Here is a 24,057-nt window from a genome sequence, read left to right as displayed (position 1 = left end):
GAAAGACATCCCCATGATGACAGCTCAGAACTGCATTTTCCAGATGTGCCTAATTTCCTTGACATATTCACTGTTTTACTGGGAACATGCTGTTGGAGAAGAAAGATAAGAATGTGACCACCTGCAGGCTTGGCTTTCTCTTTTCCCAGTTGATGGATTTTAGCAGAGAAATTCCAGCTATCTCTGGCCAGGTTGCTCCTTCCCTGCTCCCAGAAATACTGAGATCCTCCTAACATTCCTTTGGTCTCTGTGGAGTCTTTAATATGAATATGGCAAGTAGCCTCAGTAGGTTGGATATGCATTAGCAGGCTTTTGCTGTATACCTCAGATATGTTACAAGCACAAATTTATTACGGCATTTATTTTTAGCAGAAGTATGGAAATTGCCTATGGGATTGCCAACTCCTTTAGCCCTCCAGTACTTCAGCCCCAGAGTCTCCTGGCACTTAACCATCTTTCCTAAAAGATTCTGGCTTCATTTGCCTATTCCCTTTACTTCAGAAGAGGAAAACTTAATATACTGATGCCACTCCCTACCTCAGCACTCTGGCTGCAGAACAGACATTCTGAAAGTCACTGCTACTGCTCAGTTGCCTGTTCCAGAATAACCAACTAACCAAAATGATATTTAGTATCCATACCTGTGAAGAAGGATAATGCCAGCAAAATAGAAGGGATAATGATAGATGAACCTGTTGCAGTTATATTGAAAAATTACAGAGAAAACTATTGATTATGAGGCACAGATAAAAAATAATCCCTTAAAACCAATCTGCTGTTTCCCGAGAAACTCTTAGAGTGTAAGTCATGTATACTGCATAACAAGAGCTTCCTCCATAATATGATGAAAACAATTTCCACAAACTTTTCAGAATGACTCATGCTACCTTCCCAGGGTAAATAAATACCTTTTAACTTGACAGCTGACGCAATACGAAGTTGAATGCTTCCTTCCACTTTTGTCACACTCAGATCCCAGAAAGAAAACATTATAATGGTGAAGAGCAAATTCTCAACTTGGGAAACAGTAGGCCTGCACTCAAATTAATGGCAATGCTGCCATGCTCTGCTGGTGTCACCAGATTTGCCTCAGCCAACTTCAAATCTCTTACTGTGTGACATATAAAGGCAGATAGATTCTCACAGCAGTAATAAATTACAAATTACACATTATCGGCGGCAACCTGTACTGCCAACATTACTGCCATGGATACAATAAAAAAATGGACAGTGGTGTAGGTAAATACAACAGCGATTAGTATGTTTCTCTTTCCTTTGACTGAAATGGTGACAGCTGGAGCAAGCATGAAAGCTTGGGAAGACCAGTGTCTATCCCACTTTGTCCTGGTCTGTCGAGCTAGGCTGGCTCAGAGAGAGGAATTTTCGAAGCGGTGTCCTGATCAGAGGCACAGGAGGCGGTGGTGCAGCCTGTGCTGCCACGGCCAGGACCACAAAGCCAGCTTTCTTCTCTGGCAGCGTGACTCAGAGCTATTCCAGGACAGTGTGCCTACACACGGGCTGTGGTCTCGCTGCTGTGCCCTGCAAGCAGCCCCAAGGAAGGATTAAAAAACCAGGCCAACCCCGCAGCACACACTGTCTTGCACCTGGAGGGATGCAGCTGATAATTAGCAATGCACACTTCTCCTCTCTGTTGTATTAGACAGGCTGAACTAACACTGAATTAATGTTGTTGTAAAAATGTTTCACAAATCACTATTAATTTCTTTCAGAGTTAGTATAACTTGATTTAAAGAATATAAAGAACTAGTTTTAAAGGACCTAAATACTTATGGAATCTAAATTTCCACTAAAAGTCACTGGGAATTTCAGTGCTGACTACCCTGGCATATTTTAAATAGTTTTCAAATGTCAACAGTAAATTCTTTACTAATCTCACAGTTATGTTGTCTCTGAAGATATGTGGTGATGGGTAGCTATAACTAAAGACTGGCAGCACAGGTAGGTCCAGAGTCACCTGTGAAGTTTTAACTACTTCACATTAACTGGACAGACAAAAAAGAGCTGACTGTTCCATAAGTCACTCAGTGAAGAGGCAATACAAAAAGTAGACAAAATGTTAGAAAACACACAGAATAAGACAGAAATAAGTATGAAAGCAGAGGGAAACGAAAAGCATTCCACAGAAACATCTGAGTTGTGAATAATCTTTTACTTGAGGTGATTTTGACTGCAATACATCAAAATGTTCAAAACAGAGAACAAAAAATATGACTTGACATAACAGACACATTCAAAGAAGTATCAAGGATGAAGAGTTTCCTTTCCCTGGACAAGGTGATGTTATAGTTAGAATACAAAATCTGAGACTTCATGACACAAAGCTAAAAATTGCAGCTACTTTTTGGACTACTAAAAATAAAAGCATCCTAAGTATTCCTTTTAAGTTAATGACCATTGTAGCAGAACAATTTTCAAGCACTGTGGTCATGCCTCATGCCTTGGCTTGTGTCTCTGAGTCTCGCTCCTCCTTGCAAATCTGGTGTGGGAATACAATCAACTACAGCTTTTCAACAGAAAGCACTTACAATATGTGCTAATTTGGTATGAAGGCTATTCATTACTAGAGAATGTTGCAGAGTCAAACCAGAAAGGACTGGAATCCCTCACATGGAACAGCTGATCTTTGCTGAAATGAGTTTTTGGTTACACTTGCACTGTATTCTGGAACAATGAAAAAACCCCCAATTCCCTATTTCCCAATGCACTGCTTTTCTATAAACAGCATCTAACAACGTCAGACCTACACTTAATCTAGTCAAAGTCAGTGAAAAGACAAGGGAAGTCATTGGAAGCTGGAAAAGAGCAGGAAGCTTCAGCAAGAGACTAAGAAGGGATCACCATTCAGTCACTCAAAAGGAAATCCCAAATTCTTCCATCTCTGATGAAGGTTTTCTTCACAGGTCATGGACACAAGATGCCAGCAGGGCACTGCGGAGAAACCTGAGGATTTTCACTTGGCACTTTTTTTGTTGGTTTTTCAAATAGAAATATTACATATAATGCACATGTTATGTGGCATTTTAAAGTATTTCTCAGCCCTGCTAAAGGCTGACCCTTACTACCTTCAGTAACACTGATGTTGAAGTGGGGGTGGGCCAGTTCCAAGGAAGAGGTGGGCCAGGTCCAAGTCCTTCCTAAAACCTCATTGGTAGAAACCCAGAAAACTTTTGGAATAGGAACAGACATCACAAGTATGTTCATTAATAACAAGAATAGCAAAGTTATTTCATAAAAAATAATTTGAAGTGATCTACAAAGAATGTAAGAAGCCTAATACTTTACTTAGGACTAGAAAAGCAAAATTATGCTATTCTAGTTTTGCTAACTCTTGTATAAAACTATTACACAATCTAATTAACGTTTTGTCCAAGTGCATTAAATTTTCCATTAAGCAAAATAACATCCAAGAACACAGCATGCAGAAGCCTGAATATGCCTCACTAACACTGGTGGCAAAACTCCCACAGACTTCAAAAGAGTAGAACTAGGCATGGTTAGTTCTGATTTCCTGCTTTCCTCTCCATTTTCATTTCCAAGACAAGGGATTTCTGTTTAGATTTAGTAGTTTTTACACAGATGGTTTTTAATTTCGATGAGATGTTTAACCGTACTAACATTAATACTGTTTCCCATAAAAAGAGCAACCCAACACTGGAAATAGACCAAAATTATGACAATCAAGCAGTGGAAGTTGTAACAAGCATAACCTTATTGTATGTTAAGTGGAGAAAAATTCATAAATTAATTGGGGCCTGAATTCTCAAAATTGCTTGCAAAATAAGAGAAGAAAGGAGAAGCAAGGGAGCTGAACTCTTTATTAAAGACCAATTCCCTACTGTGAGGCGGCCCTATGTAGTCACCTGACAAAGCCTAGGATCAGTAGGACTTGTCAGAGAAAAGCAGCAGCAGCAGTCACAGAAAGTTTTGACAAATCTGCAGAGTCATAAAAGGCAAAGAATTAATGAAAGAAACAAACACATTTTTGGTTTATCCACAAAATTGGTTCACTTGGATAAAATCCACAAATTGGTTTCACTTTCAAAGGTTTGTGCAAAAATAATGGGGACAAAGAAATAGCTATATCCACAGCTCATGCTGAACTCTTGTCTATTTTGAATAGCTGCCCTTTCATTAAGAGGCGGAAAGAGTACAACCAGAGGAAAAACTGAACACTGACATGAAGTCAAATGTAGCTTTGATAAAATTCTGTCTATCAAAGTAGTTAATAATCTGCCTGAGTATTATCCTGTATTTACTGCAATCATCCAGGGATGTCACAGTATTAAAGGTGCTGATAATAACACACACGTTTGGACTTGGCAGCTGTCTCCTATCACTGCTACATAAAGCACGGTGTACTTTGGATTTCTGCAGCTCACACAACACAGTAATGAAAGTGCAACAATCCACTTCAATAATTTTGTTTTTCTCTTCTCCAAAATGCAGTAGTTTAAAATATTTTTTTGGAAAACACCTATTTTTGATGTGACAAAAAAAGCCAGCTTCCTACCTCCCACTTCCAGCTACTATTTTTTCTCTGAATCATTCTCTTTAACAATTCTTCCTCTTTCGCATGCAAGAAGACTAGGTGGGGAGAGTGACAGCTGAAGTTCCTTGATGAGGAAGCAGTGTGGTAAATAAGGGTGGAGCAAAGCAAAATACATAGAACAGGCATGGAGATGTTGTTTTGTTGGTTTTTGGGTTTTTTTTAACTGCTGTATAAAATACAAATCCAAATGGAATGCAAAAAATACACAATTTAAATGACAAGAATGAATTAATGTAAAGAGAGGAAAAACCTTCTCAAAGAACAATTTTAAGAATTACTATACTACCTTGGAAATAAGAAATCGTATTTCAAAGGTCTTGTAGAAAGATCAAAGATCTTGTAGAAAATTCAGAAAAGAGAAATAAGGCTTAGTGAGTTAAGAGTTAAGACTACTATGTTCACTTCTGTAAAAGATAAAAGTTAAGGCCATGATACTTCTGTGTTTGGTCTTAAAGTTTAACTGTGGATTTACTTGAATTTCTGTTTAGATGAAAATGAAGATAAATGGAATAAGAAGTACTTAAAAAAACTAAGGGAAATAGTAGAACGTCTAAGTCTGCAACAGACTTATCCTTGACTATCCAAAATAAAGAAATAAGAAAATATTTGGGCAACTTTTCACAGAAATAATTTATAGGAACATTATATTAATAGTAACTGCATGAAATCACACTGTGAGCAACTTACATGAATTCAACCATAAAATTTCAGTGAATCACCTAGGCAGTCAGGAATTACTAGCACTTCCATCAGGTATTTATAATTTCTAACCTCCAAACTGTTAATTTTTTATACTCTCAAGCATTACCCTAGGTTCTTGTAGGATTTCCTAAGAATCCTATCCAGGAAAAATCCAAGGAAGTCTAACAAAGAATCTTGACATCAATTATCTGGAAGCAGTAGGAAAAAAGATTTGCTCTATGGATCTTCAGAAATTTAACAGATTTCTTCCCCACAAAATTCAGAAACAGAAGTGCGAACCTCAAAGAAGTAAGAAATGGTGAGCAAACCCAGGAACACTGAAGACTACTGGGAAGCTGATTTGGTTTCAGAAGAGAGGGATGCACAAGCATACATACATATATATATATATACACACACAGAAAACCTAACACCTAAAGATGCTTCAACCAGTTTTTCTTAAATGTTTCTTCCGAAAGAGGTAAATGATGCATGAAAATGTATTCAAGACAAGAAAGCTATATGAAAAAAGGCAGAAAATCATGTGTATATATATTTCTATATATGTGTATGAACATATACAGTATGTTAAAAGTGTAATTTTTGTTAGTCACATATCATGTAGCTCACTTAAATTTTTAATTATCCTTGCATTACCCCATCTGGATTTCTAGGTTGAACAAGATCTTGATTTGCCTTTTTGGTTTTTTGTTGTTTTTTGTTTTTTTTTTTTTTTTTTTTTTTTGTTTTCTAAAAAAACATTCACAGCACGACACTCCTGATTATTTGGAGCACTTACACTAAATTATTCAGAATGATGAAAAAATGCCATTTGACCTTGACACAAAGGGCATTAGAGCTCATGAGAAGACCAGCTTCTCATTAGACCAGGCCTCCCTTGAAAAATGATGTATTATGAACATGTAATTCCATTGCCCCTGAAATTACACATAATGAACAAAAGCAATAGAGATGGAGTTACTTCCCCATAAGGGTAATACATTATGAGAAGTAATTTAGTAGCATATTCCCTTTATGTCAAAAGGGGAGGGAAAGGGAAGGGATGCGAAAGAGAAATTACTAAAATAGTTTCTGCCTCTTCAACCTTTTTTTAGTAGACTATGGAGAAGAAAAAAAAACAGAAGGCATGAGGGTGGGAAGGTGAGACAAGAAGAAATCAGGTGTACAGCTCAACTGCTAGATGCATTAAAAAATACAGGGTTAAGGATGTGAAAAGCTTTATATTCCTCAACAGTCTTGGATAGTTGGTAAGACCCAAGGTGCGGTCTCCACTTGAAAGGCCTTGCTGCCCTAACCATATCATTTAGAAGTGTGAAAAAAAATCCTACCCACATCACTACACCATACTGTAAATGTAGGTCAAGCAGCAAAATAGCCCATTCAGAGACTGGGCTTACAGTGTACCAGTTAAAAGGTTTTGCCAATAAAAGCTGTCTTTCTGCTGTGGCTATGTGGGAAGGAGATACTACCTTTCTACAGATCTTTTCATGTCTAGGCAAACCCTTGAAAACTGGAAGCACCACTATTTCCTGATGGTAAATTGGGAATATTGGGCTATCACTGATGTTATAAAGCCCAGCTTTTACTGTCATTATCATGGCAGTTCTCAAGAGTCAGCAGTTAAAAGTCTTTTCTTAACAGGACTTTTGCCTGCACTGCAAACAGATGCATCCCATAACCACTTATTTTCCCATCCTCACAAGACTAATAATGTTTTGGTTTCCTCACCTTAATTTGGTCCTGAGATTCCCTCCCTCCCCAGACATCCCTCAGAAATCAGCCTGCTGTTTTCAAAGAAACCCATGGAGGCCAGATTTTCGGGGGGGGGGGGGGTGGGGGGGGGGGTGGGGGTGGGGGGTGTGACCCATCTAACTTTCTCTGGCTGCCTTTGAGGTTGTTCCAACTCCAGCGCCTCCAAGCCCAGCAGAAGTCAGGAAATGAGAGCATATGGTAAATAGTTTAACTCACACTCGTTTAGCTTTCAATTCTAGCATGATTTTTCAGTGTTTTCCGTCTAGTAAGATGTCTATTAACTCAAGAGTGTCTGGTTCAAGGGAACAAATGCAGAGACAAAGGACAGATACCAGTGTTCCAAAGCTTGCTGCTAAAGAAAGCTAGGTGTGTTGTACAACTTAAATATTACCCTGTACCTATTCAGTTTTGTGACAGATGAAATCTGAGCTCTGAAAAAATTACCTGTTGGGGTTTAAAGCTCAACAGGTTTAAACCAAAACAAACATGATAACCAGTATCAGGTTTCCAAGAATACTCAGAACACTGAGATTGCTAGCAGTCATATACTTACAGACTTGCAGCATATGCCAAATAACAGGCAATGAATCCAATAATAGACAATAAAGCCTGCTGTAAAGCCACTTGCAATAGCAGCTGTCACGTCTATTGAGAAAATGTCTTTCAAAATATTACCTTTTAATACTTCTCTTTTGTCTTGCTCCCTCTCTTACAGAGGCAGGGTGGATGCTATGAAAGAAAAAGACATTAGTTAGGGTGGATTAATTCTCCAATGGAATACAGCATAAATATCTTGCTCCTTAATTTACCTGATATTGACCACATACACAGTGTAATTCCAGTTCTGGAAAGTACGGTTCAGCTGAAAAACAGGAAGACATTGATCACATGAATGGCGAGATGTTAACGGGGCTCCTTGTTGCTTAAAGCCGTGTTAGAATTTCATCTTTCTGCCCCTTGAGAAATCCCCTTCAGTTTTGCAAGCAAAGAGAACACTCACTTTCCAGTGAGGTGATTGCTGTACAACTGGTAGTGAGAGATAGGGCTTTTTTGTAGACAGAAGGAAATCTGTATAAGATCATAACAGAGTGAATAAGTGAGTGCACAGGATCCTGACCTTTTCCTTTTCTCTCTCTTTCCCACATCTTAAATTCTCAGATACACTTTGAATAGATTTACTGAAAAAGCTACCGGCTAAATTTTCACCTGAAAGTCTTCAAACTTACGATGACCTTCTTTTCAAACCTTTGTACTCTTAATTCCGAGTGTTCAACAGCTGCTCAGTTTTCCCCCAAGAGATGTATTTGTAGATTACAACATACATATTCTGGTTTATGGATTCCTTAGCTTCTGATAGCTGAAATCTCCCGATTAATTAAATGAAAAATAAAGAATACTAGCCATATTTCATTATAACATATTTTCACATAAGTAGTTAGTAAAATGGTTTTACAAATTGTGTGAGTGGGACTATGTGAACTGTCAAAAAGGACAGAGAATATCTTTATTCATACAAGAAGAACTTTTAGAGGCAAGAACTTCAAGAATCCCTCAGTCAGAGAGGAGCTTATAACTGCTAAAATGGGCTGAAAAACCAGGGACTACTAGAAACTTCAGCAAGAGATGTACAGCAGAAACCTTTTGAAACAGCAAACATTAGGATAAATTGGAAGAGTTTATTGTCTCACACAAAGCATTGCCTGGTGTTTCTATGTCTTCTGCCACAATAGAGCTTCATAACCATATTAGCACTTGGGGAGAAAGTTTTTGTCCAATTGGAACTCAGACATGTTCCTCTTTTGGTGGACAATTCTGATTTCTCCATACTTTCCAAAATCTCACCTACTATCTACATTTCTTAAGAAGCTAGCTAGTATAGTGGAGACATTTCAATTTTTATCCCTAGTGATGAAGAGCCCCATCCAGACCTGAATTTATTACTGAACAAATCAATAAAAGAAAGATATTTGGAGAACACATGTGAAGATTTTTTTTTGGTAGTCTCTTTTTTTTTTTCCCAACTGATAACAGTGATGGGCCAGATCCATATATGTAATGATAGTGGAAAGAAAACTTAACTTACCCATTCTGCAACAACATCATGTACTTTCGACTCCGAGTTGGGGTTGAAACTAGAGACAACTATAGATATCCTGTAGAATAGCCCACCTGTCCATTAAAAACAGCATTATAATGTCAGAAACTGAGCAAATTTAGCTTTTTAATAATGAGACTTTAACTTAATGATTAATATAAAAATTGTGCTGAACCCCAGATACAAGGCCACCTCACACTCTTCTTGGCATTTAATGTCTGAAATGAAGAAGCCCTGCAGACTTGGGCCCATTCTCACTAGTCCTGTTGATTTTGACAAGAATTCCCCCCCACCCTCTATATTTTCAGAGGCATTTGAAGTGTGACATGGAAACTCACAGACAACATACATCAAAATAGTATTTTGCATATGCCTCTAATGTGGTGTGTAAAATCAAAATCACGACAGTGTCAGGAAATTAAAAAATTATTATTACTAATAAAGTCTGTAAACACAGATAAATTCTGCTTCTAGGCATATTATAATATTGTTATAAGTTCCAAAATTGAACCACTGCAGATTAGAGTTTAAATACTGTGAGAACAGATAAAGCTCATCAATTAAAAGTAGCAAGGTAACTGAGGACAAAATTAGGTGGGAGAAGGGATATAGAGCTCTTGTTTCCAAAGTACAGTCTCGTTCTCAGGCCTGGCAATGGCCAGACAGTAGAAGAACCCATATTAGTTTTACAAAACTGGCAGCTGAACAAACCATCATTCAGTCACAAAATGTGTAACACTTGGCTTAGTGAAATTTTATATTCAGAAAACTGTTTTGAAATGGCACTGGGTAAATATAAATTCTCTTTACGCTCATGAGTGGGTAGGCAGCATTGCAAGATTTCACATCTAATAAATAACATCAATTCATTTCATAGTTATGCTCTGTGTTAAAAGTCTGTACTTTCCACATGTCTATTTTTTTCATGAAGCTACTAAACATTCTGTAAGCTCTAGTTGGGTAAAATTTCCCAGGATGTGGGGGAGGTTTAAGAAGTTCTGGATCAATTCACTTGTATGTATGTGCTTTTGTGGCATTGCTTGGTTTTGGGCTGTTACCAAGGCTGTGGGTCTTGATCACAGATACATGCATTTATATAATCTTATGTAAATCTTACAGACACATTACATAGGACAGAGCAGGACATGACAATAATTATATAGAAATCCCTTTCTGTCTCTGATTGGAAAGGAACTGCTCTATCTTTTGGAATCTAAAGAAAAGCCCTTTTATTCTAAGTGGAGCAAATGTCATAATTTTACAACTTCATAGATAATTATTGTACAAGAGCTTGAAATGAAGGCATCGGGAAAAAATTTGAAGTCAGTATTTTCCAATTTAAGTGTGCATGCATTGGTTACAATTCCTGAAATGGTTGGAGTATTGATCTTTCTTTACAATATGGAATTAATTATATGAATATTGACATTGGTACAAAAATTCCTTTGTGATAAAACACTAAATAAGATGGTTTACTAGATACCTTCTTTGGAAAGATATGATTAAATTTTTGATATGAGCAGAATGAGCATTGTTTTAATTTACTGTCTTTTTTAATTCTCCTGAGGAGACACACAAATTTGGTGCATATTTTAATCTGAAAATGTACTTTAGTTTATTATTATTGTGATAGTTTCAAATAATACTTAAAAAAATTTAAAAAATTATGTCTTTGGAAGTAGAAATTTGGCCTTGGGGCAAATTGAAAACACTTGCAAAACCTGAATGTCCTTTATATGTATACATCTCTGAATAAACACATATTCAATTTTAAATCTATAATGTACCTTTTAAATGTGCCATACAGACACATGCATACAGAAACTGTGCATTATATATATTCTCACAAACTCATATATAATTATATATCTAATTATAACCTTACTTAGATAATTATATATAGTGACAAAATCACCTTAATATAGGAATATGCAAAGTATTTTAAAAATCAAACTAAGCAATAGCTTCAAGATCTCCACCAGATGGTAATCCAAAGCATGTTTTAATGAGGCAAGAAAAGAACAAGAACTAATCTGCATTTTAAAATACTCTCAGGAGACTACAGTGGCAGACAGTAGAATCTAAACCTTATTTATCTCTCTTCAAATTAAACAGTTGAAATCCCACCTCAAAATGAAAAATTAATAATTAAAAAAGAGTATAAAATTGGTGAAAAGTAGCCAAAGAAAATTTGAAAAAAAAGAGGAAAAAAATAACCGGGAAAACAATGCTCCCTATATCTACCACCAACTACAAAAATGATAATGATCAATCAAATGTGAGTATTTTTAAAAAATCTGTTAGGAAAATTATCTAAACATTCAGTAAAAAAAAAAAAAACCCCAAACCCACTTTTATTTTTGGAAGTGAAATTCTCAGAAATATGCCAGTAAAAACATTCATACACTCCCAAACAATAAATTGGCATTAAATTATATAAAATACATGGAAACCAATATATTATCCTCACAGTCTCATGAGAGCTGTCTTAGAGAAGTACACAAATATTAGAAATAAGGCATTACTGACATTTACTATCACTAAGATGTTACAAATTCCCTTCTACTGTAATTATATTATTATTCCAAGACCCCTTGATATGCTAAATGGTTCTATATCTAAAGGATGAAAGACAGCTACTTCTACATTCAGTCTACAAACTGAGTTTCTACAAGTTAGGATGACCGGGGGTTTTTTTCTACATCTAACTGAATGGCTGACATACTGTAGTGAAACTCAGGTCGACACAGGCAACCCAGCTCAGTGAAGGAGTCACACAAACAAGGCAAAAGGACTGCAGCAGAGCTAAACAGGTGCTTCAGTGGTGGGTAAGAGGTGCTGTTTTGGCTTGTCCCAGATGGTAAATTGGCCAAGGAATAAACAGGGGCTGAAAGTGATGACTCATGATACGGCACAGAAGAAAGTGATGTCTGGATCCGCATGGGAGAGTGATGGATGGCTGCTGCAGCTGTTGTCAGAGTACCTGTCAAGATAGTCTCTTCGTGCTGAATATAAACTCTGCTATGTGAAGATGGCAGCGGTTCCATATCATTCATTATTGCAGTTCTTGATGACTCCAGAACAGAAGAGAGATTTGCAAAATGTCCATAATCAGCGTTTTCAAAATCCAAGGCATTAGCAGTAATGATAGACATTGCTTCTCTGTTCCTGCTAAAGGATCCATACACCTCCCCGTCTGAATTCCTTTCAAAAAGCCTCGGTACGTTTGTTGATGTCAGAACAGCAAAATCCCTTATGTCTTTATTATTGTCTATGATTTCTTGCTCTACTGCCCAGAGAGCGTACCTTGGACTGTCCACTTGATTTTCAATGGAGTTTTGTCCTACAACAGTTAGATAATTTCTTGGTGTTTCTCTTGTTGGCAAGTTTAACTCTTCTACATCCCACTGAGGGAGCAGGCTTGGAGAAATTGTATCAAGATGGTTCTGAAAACTTTGTGGGAGTGGAGGTGTGGAATAGCTGTTAGGCGGTACTCTGTCTCTGAATCTGGAGTCTGAATGAAGAAGCTGCCTTAATTCCAAAGACACCGGAAGAAAGTCAGAACTCATTGAACTGATGTTTTCTAAAAAAACACCTGTATCTTTTTGAACTTTACTTCTTGGTTTATCAATGGTATTTGTTATAGCATCATTCTCCAGAAGACTTTGAGACTCTGGTGTTCTGTGTGTTCTTGTACAGCCTATCAAACTCTCAACTTTCCAAGTAACCTGAGTCCCAGGTGTACTGATCAAGAAAGGAGCTCGGCTATCCCTGGAACAGGAAGGCTGGGTTCCTGAATGTGTTGGAAAGCCAGAAACAGGCTGATGTGTATTGTTTAGGAAGGTCATGTCAGTTTGATCACTTACTACGTCAGTTCCAATTTGCATGTGCAAGCTATCTGCAGAGTTTTCAAGTACCTGATCAAAAGGATTTACCTGTGCCCATACAAGGGATTGAATATAAGGTGCTTCCAGGGAAGGGAAAGGAAAATCAAAATAAAATTCACTATGGGAAGTCACAGTTAGGTATGCAAAGTTCATTGTTGACTGCAATTGTGATATTGACCTGCCATTACTTTCTGAAATTCTCTTTGAAATGCCTGGAATAAATGAATTAAAGATTTGTCTTTCCAAAGTTGATACATGACTAGAACAATTACTTTCTTCAGCTTTGTGACCTAAAAATCTAATGGCAGACGTTTTTTCAGAAATACTGTCAGACTTAGCATATAAACTAATGGGCAGCAATCTCTCTGTTGGGGAAGAAAGTAGTTTATTAAATGAGAGCCAGAAATTTTCTGATGGCTCCCCAGAAAACACTTGAGATGCTTCTTTCAAGTGATGGGAAACAGTCCAGAAACTTGGTCTTAAAGAGGGGGAAATATCTACATATTTTGTTGGAAATTCCAAGTAATCTGAGTCCCAGGAGTCAGTAACTGGATTAATGTTCTCTGGCTCTAAAACGGAAAAAGCTGACTCTTCATTTTCATTACTACCATGAAATCCATCTAATCTGTTCTCCAGTGCTCCATTTCTGAGGGTCTCACTGGGATTTTGAAAGTATAATGAATGCTGTAAATAATGAGACCTGTAATTACTACTAGATATAAATATGCTGTCACTTTTCAAATATGTGTCAGTCAACAGCTGTTGATAAACAGGCAGGGTTGTTACAACATGCTTAAATGCTGAGCTTGTCCAGCCTGGTTCTACCAGAAATGCTGAAAATGTTAGTAGTTCTCTGCTGTGTCCTTGGACTGAATTTGTCAGTTGGCTGTCATGCATAAATTTTGTATATGTTTTTTTCATGTTCTGAAAAAACCTTGTTGGTTCTGCATGTGAAATCTCCACAGAGGTTAAATTTGTAATGCCTCCTGGGTGAAGTTCCTTAATGCGCATTGATTTTCTAAACTGAAATGCACTGTTTGCTGCTAGTGTAGAAAAAGTTTTCCCATCAGCATTGCCTTCTATCATTCCCTGGTAAAAATTTTTAGGTGCCAAGTCTAGCAAATCTAACCTACTATTTTGGAATGGTGTTTTCTCATCTGCAGGTGATACAGACAAGCTAGAAAGAAAATTATGTCTGTCTTCTTGAACATCAGAGGTGATATGGTGATGAAATGCAGGCTCATTCCACCAGTTCACGGGCTCCAAGACATTGCTTGTATGCATGAAATTGTTTGTGTCACTGTTGGAGGATGAAATCTGCAGAGTTTCTATTTTGTGCTCATAAGCAGTGCTGCTGCTGCTAGCAGGAGAGTGGAATGCTGGCCCAGAGTAAGAATGATGGAGCCTACTTGCCAAAGTCCTTTCTAGCTCTGCATTAGGATTTCTGCTGGGAAGAAGAGGAACTGCTGCATTCACAGGTGACTCTGTAACTGCATCTGCTGCATCGGAAGTACCATGGAAAGGACTTCTGGAATAATTCAAAGTATTTTCACCTGGCAAATGATTCATTACAGTATTATCTATGTTGATGTTTTGTGTAAAAGCAGATGAGGTTTTGTTGCCGATCTCCGCAGAAGAAGTTGGTGTGGACAAAGTCGGAAGGAACAAGCTGTATGTTTTTTTTCTCTCTGGGTTATCATCTGCTGAATTTTTACTGAAACGCAGAGGCCTTTGCTTCACTGGCCAAATAATTGGGGTTGAGATAATTCCTATTGTTTTGACCCCTTCTATCTTGGATTCTTGCTGCCACTGTGGTCGTGAATGGGAAAATGCAGGTGAATTTCTCTTCATTCTGAAGATAACTCTAGCAGGAAGTCTGAATTCCTGCAGGTCTGTGTGTAGCAAGCCACATAGTTAATGGATTAAAGAAAATACATGTAACTTAACTCTTCTGTTCTCAGCTGTCTGTTCTTGGTCTAAAAATCAACTTACCAAGAGTGGAAAATGATGCCCATTAGCTAAGTGAAAGTTTAATTTGCTTCTACCATAAGTGAACTTGGCTTATTTTCATAGTCTTTCTACTTTTTCTTTAAACTCCCAAAGCTAGAGAAAGGACTTAATTGTCCAATTTTTATTCATATTAATATTAATAAGGTTTAATTCATTCTGTTGTTAAAAAAATCAGAGTTAACTGCTCATGGTGAACATTTGTGAGTGGCTCCACAAAAAGGAAGCAAACAGTACTTGGAAGAAATTTTCAGTATTTTCTTCTTACTTCTACAGTTTATTAAAACCAAAAAGTCTGGATTCAGATAAATTCTTTCACATTGTGTACTGTACTGCCTGATTGCCAGTGTACAATAAATGATCTGCCAAGAGAAAAAATACTCCAAGAGTTTAAAATCCTACAGTAACAACTGATGGACTGGGGGAAAAAAATCACCCAACCAAAAAAAACAACCTAAAAACCAAACCACAAACCCCACCCAGACTCTAATTTATTTCTGTGGAGTACACTGAAAAAATAAATCTTTAAAAAAATATACATTTAAGCCTGTGATGAAAATTGGCAAAATCTATCTCTGTGTTTAACAACCAACTTTAACAAACTAATAAATATCTTAGCAGCACTTCACAAAATGATGCTCAGTCTTTAGGAGACAGTGATATCACAGAATTTGAGAAAGCCTCAAAAGAAATCCTGGCTTTCTTCCTGTGCTAATAATAGGTTCATTTACTACCTTATTTTTTCCCTTCATCTTTCTAAATGAAAAGTAAACGATATCCGATACTGTCAACATTTTCCCTAGTAAAGTCCAATCCAGCTCTTCTTTAAGTCAGTGGAAAGATTTCTGTTGACTCAGTGGAAGTGGCTTTGCTCCATAGGAATGGTTCCACTTGGCTCCTGCGCCTGAGGAATGGCGAGGAACTAGTGAGGAACAGACAATCCAAGCATACTACCACCATGGCTGCACAAGCAGGAGCTACACAATGTCTGACAATCTGCAGCCTTGAAACACTTCAACAGCATGGTGCTTTTTGGACCCTTTCCAAAAATCCCACTCCCCTCCCTGGTTCTTTGCACTGTTAAATGCAACGGATAACACAAAGTTAGTCCCTTTCACAGAAGAGCCAGGTAAACATGAAACAAATAAACACCGAGTTTGGTTCTGTTCTCATTTGCACCATTCTGACATGGTCCAGAGATTTAGTCCTGATTTATTCAGTGTAAATGAGATCAGAACTGAGACATGACCCTTGACATTATGATGGTAGGAAAAACACACCTTAAAATACAACAAATTTGCTTTAGACACAGTACAAGGAAAAATGTAACACAGGATTTCTTACCATTGTTTGGCTTATCGTTTCTATTAGTATCGGGCATGTTAGTGGTGACAGTGGGTGGTGTAGGAGTAGTAGCATTTACAGTAGCTGGTAATAAAGATGAGAAAGAGGTGAACTTGAATGAAATATGAATGTTAATAAGGTAAGACAAAATGGGAACAATGCATGACAATGCAAAATGAAACCATCTACACACAATGCTGTAAATGTTAAAAAAACACATTATTTTTCCTGTACAAAGTGATGAACAGATATAAACGGAGGCCCCAATTCTGCAATCTTCACTTGCACTGACTTCAGTGGGAATTTTGCCAGTGTAAATTTTGCAGCATCAGTCCTGCACTCCCTTCATAAACTCAAAATCCTCATGAGGCTCATGAGAGCCTCGGTTGTGTGAAGATCAGAAAATGGAGAAGTGCACTTAGAATGCTGCTTGTGAAAAGAATCTTTGTCCCTCCTCAAAGACTGAATATGACAAACAAATGGGAAACTAAAACACTCATGTAAGGATTCAATTAACTCCACTGAACTAAAAACAATGAAGAGAATTGAAATAGGACTTGGAACAGGTGAAGTAAAACATCTATTTTGAAAGCTTTATGTAGAAACTCAGCTGTACTTTTCCCACTGACAGCAACAGGAGTCCCTCCACAAAATCCCAGAGAACCAGCTGAACACTTTTCAAAATTAGAAGGAAGAGCCAAAGCTGCAAATTTCCCCCATGACGGATGGGGAGGTTGTATGCGCTAGAATTTTCAGTACGTGCGCTAAATTTTCAAATAATGGTTTGGAAAATAATTTAGTTTTGTTCAGTAACTTCCAGGGAATACAAATCCAGTCACTGATAGGTTTTTTCCTGAAAACCCTTATTTAAAATCTGAAGGTTGGTATGGTATAATCTCCCAGTGTTACATGGCTTTGGAAGATTTTGACCAAGAATCAACCTAGGAAGGTTACGGAGTTATATTTTGGGCAAGAAATCACATTTTTTATTGTTTTGCTGGGTTGATTTATCTAACCTTTTGAGTCCAAAAGTTACAAACTCGTCACAGTTTAGGGAGCAGGTTCATGTTCAGGTTTCAGTGAGACAAGAAAATAAGGGAAAGAGAAGGAAAAGTTGGACATTGGAACAAACAGATTCTAACTGGGAAAGTGAGCATATAAAGTGACACGTTGAAATATAGAAAAAGCTCTTCCATGAAATTTCAGAGCTATATTGTCTGAGGAATAATTTACAAGGCTTCTTACAGATTGTGTCTTCCAGCCAATGCTGCTAAAGAGGCATCTAATGAACAAAAATATTTACTAAGCAAAATGGAGAAATCAGTTCTTTCATCAGACATAGCTGACATAACCTGTCATCCACAAACTTTTTTACTATCGTTATTGCACAACACCCAACAAACAAAGGAATCCAAATTGGCCCCTCAGTTTAGACAAAGTCTGTGGCATTGACAGAAATAGAGAGACAGATATATTTTTATGATTTTCATTACTATGACAATAATTATGATGGTGCCGAGTGGGATAAACCTGATCCGGCATCTTACTCCAAAGTGACAAACTGAACACAAGGGACACTTTATCAAACACTTTTTAGAGAAGGGAAGAATATTACCTTCATGAAAATAATCATAGTCTTTATTGAAGTCTTTATTGACGGTCTAAGAAGTCAAGAAGGCAAGTTTGAAAGGCAGCATCTTTTATCAGAGGCAATATCTACTACTAGACAAGTTAATAAAGCTGGGACAAAGGATGAGGCTTTTAGAAAAGCAGGTTTGTTTAGCTGAAAGTGTCTCCATTTCTGCAGCCATATTAGCTGATGTTATGAAAGATATTCTCTCCCCTTCATACCATGCCATTTTAATGGAGGAAAACACTCAGAGATCTTCCAAAAAAATGGATGAAGATATTTATACAGTGGTACCCTCTACATATAAAAAGACTGATATTGAGTAATTGTGGATGCCTCATTACCCACGCTATTTGAGTAGTAGCATTTAGATCATACTATGCTTTGTGAATATGATGCCTGAAAATTACTGTTTAAAATCTAATTATGGACAACAATGGCATTTCACTTTCCCTGTGGAGACCAGTACAATATGCTCCAAGAACCTGAACCAAATTTACCTCAGGAAAACCTGAGAAAAGTACACTGAAAATTGGCATTGACCTCTAACTAGCTTTCCAAGCAGAGTGCATTTTCCCTTTTATTTTTTAACTGAATCAAATTTACTTATAAATATTGGTTTTGAAACAGTTCTGAGACTTCTTGTTCTCCTCTTATATTTCATTCTCTCCTGTCTCTTTCTTCCACCATTCGGTTGGAAAGGGGTAACAAAGCTAGACATTTTTGGTGCAGATGCTGGTGTAATTAAAGTTTAACATAGCATTCCAACACATTATGAGGCCTGTGTTCATGAAGGCATTGTGGAAATGGGTTGATGTTGCTCATGTCAAGTACTTTTTACAGAACTTCAGCATCTGAGTAGAACAGTACAAATTAACGATCCTTGCATGCCCACTGATTCATGTGACAAGGAAATCTGTAGGATTCACCCATTCCTTGCATTCAACTGAGCTAATCTTTAAAAACACCTAATGAATTTTTTCATGTGGTGATTATTACATTATTAATCCATCACTAAGTGCCATAGCATGTGCTTCTTTCTATAAAAGCTGCTGAACTTTGCAGTTTGATGGTAATTATTTTACCTGCTAATCTCAAAGTATCTAGCCTCAAAATAGCTTATTGAAAAAAAACCTGAATAAAAGCCAGTTCCTTTATTTACATCTGCTCATTTTTTTTTCAGATTTACCTACTACTTATGTTTATACTGGTTAATATTTTACTGTGAAAATGTGCAGGAGGAAAAGACGTGGAGAAAGAAATGAAAGCAGTCAGTTAATTCAGTTTTGATATAATGGAGACTATTTGGAAAATGTATTATCAAGGGAGTGATCACATTTTTTCCACATATTGTATGTACAGGACACTCACATACTTGATGAGACTAAAGAATTCCTTTCCTCACTATTTTTTATTGCCACTCACCCTTTTATAAATGATAATAAAAAAGAAATGGAATAAAACCCCAAGGCAAATAAAGATTTCCCAAAGATGAAACTGTGAAAAGGATCTGAGTTTCTTACCTTGGCAAAGGCTTCCTAGGTTTGCACAACTGGTTGGTTCAATTGAAGAAGAAGGAATTAGATATGAGCCTTTAAAATAAAAACATCAAATCATTTAGAAAGGGTTAATTACTGCGCCTAAAACACATTACATCATGCACATTCCTCTTCGTAATTTCTCTCAGTGGCAAAACTGACACTGCCGTTTTCCTATAAGACTTACAAGTTTTCAGTTTCTGTTGCGGCTCAGGGATCCTTGAAAACTCTGCTGACTCGCAAGTTAGAGTCACTTACATATCCTCCCGTGGTTTTCTTAGCTTTCACTAAATAACATCACATTAAAGGAATGCAGCTTGTGTGTACTCCGTGAAATGGGTTTAAGCAAAGGGGTCAGTATGGCCCCATATGGGATTTATGTGATTTTCATAACAATGCGTGCCTTGGAGGAGCAACTACGCTCTGCTGTTGCAGCACAGGCAACCCAGAACACACTTCTGAGTAATCTGCCTGTGACAGACACCAACCAGATAAAAGGTGATTAAACTTGTTCCTCTGCCCAGGGCGAGGGCGTGATTAATATTCTGGTATGCATGATTTATAAACAGATAATGTTATAATCTCTACAGAATTATTCATAAGAACAAGCATTACACTTTGATGATCTGGAGACAAAACCAAGACACATGAGAATGGCTATAGAAAAAGAATTGGTGCAACTGCATCAATTACACTTCATGTATCCCAGAGGTTCAGCTCCAGAAACAGCTACCTTTGCACACAATGTTGAACATAATGGGACCATAGAGCTCTGGCAAAATGTGAACCCACTAGGAGTTCTGCCCTTTTGGCTTTTGCTTTACCACTTCAGAATCATATTGACTCAATGAGGTTCTCTCATGAAACACACTATCTTTCCATAAAATTAAATAGCCACCACCCATCGGCTTGTAAAGACAGCTAAGAAAATATTTCCTGTGATGCAAGAACAAATGAAGCATGGAGCTTTGACATAGAAATTGTATCATGTCACAGATACCACTACATGTATTGCCAACAAATATAGGGTGTAATTAAAACAAGTGATCCTCAACAAATATTAAATTTCACCGATTTTTTAAATGGATCAAAAGACAGAGGCAAATTCACTTTCTTGGTATACTTCTTATGAACTCCAGGAAGGATGTTCTAAGTGAGTGTACTATCTCCCGCATGAGGTGGGTTTTTACTTCCAAAATAAATTTGCTAATATTAAACAGTGAATATCAAAACCTACTCTGTTTCACCCCTGTTGTGTAACACAGGAAGATGACCTGAGAGTTGGCAGTAAATACCATGGGTGTTCATATTTTCTTCACTGAGTATTTAAAACAAAATTGTGATTTTATTTGGTGAAACTAAAAAAAAGTAAAATCCAAATTTACAAAACATTTAAGTCAGAAGACTATTCCATTGAGTTTGCATGGCAAGCATTTGGCAGCAAGGGAGCTACAGGGGCAGTTCTGTAAGAAGCCCGTCACAGAAGCTTTCCCTATGTCCAGTGGAGCCAATGCCAGACGGCTCTGAGATGGATGCGTTGGCCAAGGCTGAGCCTGTAGGCAGCAATGGTAGTGGCTCTGGCATAATGGATTTTAAAAGGGGGGAAAGTTACTGCACAGCAGCAATTGCAGTCAAGAGAAGAGTGAGAATGTGTGTAAGCAAAATCCCACAGACACCAGGGCCAGTGAGGAAGGAGGGGAAGCAAGTGCACCAGGTCCCTGGGCTCAGATTCCCCTGCAGCCCATGGTGTGGACTATGGTGAGGCAGCTGTGCCTCTGCAGCCCATGGAGCATGGTGGAGCAGAGATCCACCTGCAGCCTGTGGAGGACTACATGCTAGAGCAGGTGGATGCCTGAAGGAGGCTGCTACCCCATGGAAAGCTGGCACTAGGAAAGACTCCTGGCAGGACCTGTGGACCCATGGAGACAGGAGCCCATTCTGGAGCAGGTTTGCTGACAGGACTTGTGACCCCATGAACCTGTATTACAGACACATTGTGTGATACATCTCACTTCAAATGTCTAAAACTCAGACATGCGTATCTGCTTGTCATGCTAGACCTTACAGTCAGTAGAGAGGAACAGGCACTTCTACAGCAAAAGAACTTTGACTTCTCTGAGACATCTTTTCCAGCATGAGATGCACTGACCTGTGGAATAGGTTTTTGATTCCGCTATTCATAAACAGTACTGAGGGCAATTATCTTAGCCTGAAATATTGTCCAGCAGCCTAGGGCAGACACATCCCACACTGAGTTAAATCTGAGAGTGAAATTAAGGATTCCTTTGGCCTTTGGGAATGAAGGACACATGAAATGCACATGAAAAAACCAGAACAATTGCAGGCGTGGACAGATACGCGGCCCTTAAAAGGTTACCCTTAAAATGAGTAGATTGTATCCTGCTATAGCTGTAGCCAGTGCAGGCTTCAGAATCAGAACCAGAACCAGAATCAGAATCAGAAGTTGAATAAATGCTCCTCAGTTTGCCTGCACTGCACTCTGAACTGGTGGTCAATAGCCATACTTCTATCATTAGCTACATTACTTGTAGCTAATGATAAAATAAATAACTCCAGATACCTAGGCTGTGTATGCATACCTTTAAATGCAATCTGCACAAAGGTATGGCAATAAAAACATAATTCTGTCAAGTCTTACACAAACACCCTGCCACAACTGCACAGCTGTGAAAACATTTCTCTAAGGAATAAACTAATAAAAGGTAAAACTATGAAGAGATTATCTGAAACAATTTGCCAGTGTTTTATGTTCCATAAATCTACTGGTAAAAGCTTTGTCTGAAAAACCATGAAAATAATGCCCCTTGAAAATGTAAGCACTGTTCAGGGAAAGATACGTTGACATCACTGCTAAATGCTTGGTTTACTTTTTTTAAGTTACAGGCCACTTCCTGATGAAGCATTATTGGAGCTGTGTGAAAAACTCTTTTCTGCATAAATCCTTTCACTGCTGTTAAATGAAGCCTAATCAGAGTCAGATCCCCAGTGTCAGTGGTTTATTCATAGCTGATAGCCTGACTCATCAACTCTCCTCCTGAAGGCTGGTTTTACAAAGAAGGCTTTTACTTGAGAGGAGGAAGGGAAGACAATTCTAACAATTTCATCTCTGGGATTAGTAACCATCTTTGAAATGGCACTGCACCCAGAATCTTCTTTTAGGAATACTCTGGCTCAGGAAAGCCTGTATCACAGGGGGTGATTTCATATCAAGGAAAGAAAAAGACTGGCTAGTGAGTCAGTTTCCTCATAGGCTTATTTAGAGGCAACAACATTTATACGTAGATACCCTTTAAATGACTCGTACAGATACCAGGCCTAAAGTACGAACACTAATATACTTTTTCTAAAACAATGTTCTGCTGCAGGAAAACTACTGATCACTCACATCCCAAGGAATAAAGTTGTGAAATGAAAATAATCATATTGTTTCTATGACCACAGCCGAGACACTATATTTGTGTCTTAGATTGTGCAGTCTTTAACAGAAAGAAGAACAAGACTCCTACTCCAGTCAAAATTAAATGAGATTGCAGCTTTTACAGAGATAGATTGTTTGGTAAAAGTGTTATGGTAGACATCATGGAGTAACAGTGTAAGAAGAGTACGCTGTAAGAAGATTTTTCTGGGAAGTTATTCTCTATCTCAACAGATAGATCAGTTTCTACCGATGAAATCGGAACAACTTTTTTTTGTCCAGAACACCTTCATCAGTCGTGGTTAGATCAGCCTTTTCTTTGTTCTGGTAGAAGGGTCAAGGCACCTAGTTGCTTGTGGTTTTATATAGGTGTTGCTTAATTTTTTTTAACAGAGGCATATTGAGATCTTTCTCAGTAGTTCTGGCTGTGAATGAGTATACCACACTTTTATGTGAGTACTATAATGCAAGCAAAGCAGCTTTTTTAGCCACCTTTGTCTCTCATGAACTATTAGATACAGAAACTAGCATGCCTTAGTGATGGCGGCTTCTGTTCTAAACTAAGGATTCTCAGAATGCTGACAGATTCTCTGTTACATATATTAAAAATACTCCAGGACATTTATGTGAATCAAGTGTCTGAGTCATAAAATGAGAATAGGTTGGTAAATGTATTGAAATTTATCTTCTGGAGTAATCTACAGGAAAAAATACCTTCAGTAAATACCATTTAGAAAAAGGACTGATAACCTGTAATCATGAAGAAAAAATATCATGATATTGATCTCAAACTCTTTCTTCCTGTCCACCTCTTATTATTTAATATTTTCTCCTAGTTTCCTGTCTCCTATGCACTGCTTTTGTCACGGCTTTTGCTGGCTCGACATATACAGCACAAGGCTAGCATGGGCTTCTCCAGCTAATCAAACGGCCAAAGGGCAGGTACAAAAACATTTAGTAATTAATTAGCAAACATAATTTTTTTTTTCTCCAGAGACCACAGTAATCTTATTTGAGGCTAGCAGGTACTTGCCATTATCCCTCTTTTGTATGAGCCAATAAGGAGTATTTAGGAAACCCTTGATCTGCAGGTAAT

General features: G+C 37.7%; 1 protein-coding gene across 6 annotated transcripts in view; it reads right to left on the bottom strand.

Annotated features, from left to right (window-relative positions):
- The window catches only part of ADGRG6 (adhesion G protein-coupled receptor G6), a 111,700-nt gene that overhangs the window by 37,846 nt on the left and 49,797 nt on the right, over positions 1-24,057 (bottom strand). For 4 of the 6 annotated variants that reach the window (XM_066178988.1, XM_066178989.1, XM_066178986.1 and 1 more), the window contains exons 5-9: positions 19,511-19,579; positions 16,358-16,441; positions 9,108-9,193; positions 7,834-7,886; positions 7,700-7,753 (exon numbers count right to left, since the gene is read on the bottom strand). In XM_066178988.1, the coding sequence (XP_066035085.1) occupies positions 7,700-7,753; positions 7,834-7,886; positions 9,108-9,193; positions 16,358-16,441; positions 19,511-19,579 (346 nt within the window). The remainder of the gene's footprint in view (positions 1-7,699; positions 7,754-7,833; positions 7,887-9,107; positions 9,194-16,357; positions 16,442-19,510; positions 19,580-24,057) is intronic. The other 2 variants (XM_066178991.1, XM_066178987.1) reach the window with 1 other exon arrangement.

This window comes from Chamaea fasciata, unplaced genomic scaffold (genome assembly GCF_029207755.1).
Source record: "Chamaea fasciata isolate MVZ Bird 193981 ecotype frontalis unplaced genomic scaffold, bChaFas1.0.hap1 SCAF_3, whole genome shotgun sequence".
Lineage (NCBI taxonomy): Eukaryota > Metazoa > Chordata > Aves > Passeriformes > Sylviidae > Chamaea > Chamaea fasciata.
The sequence above is the reverse complement of the archived record's forward strand: the minus strand, read 5'-3'. Positions and strand labels throughout refer to the sequence as shown.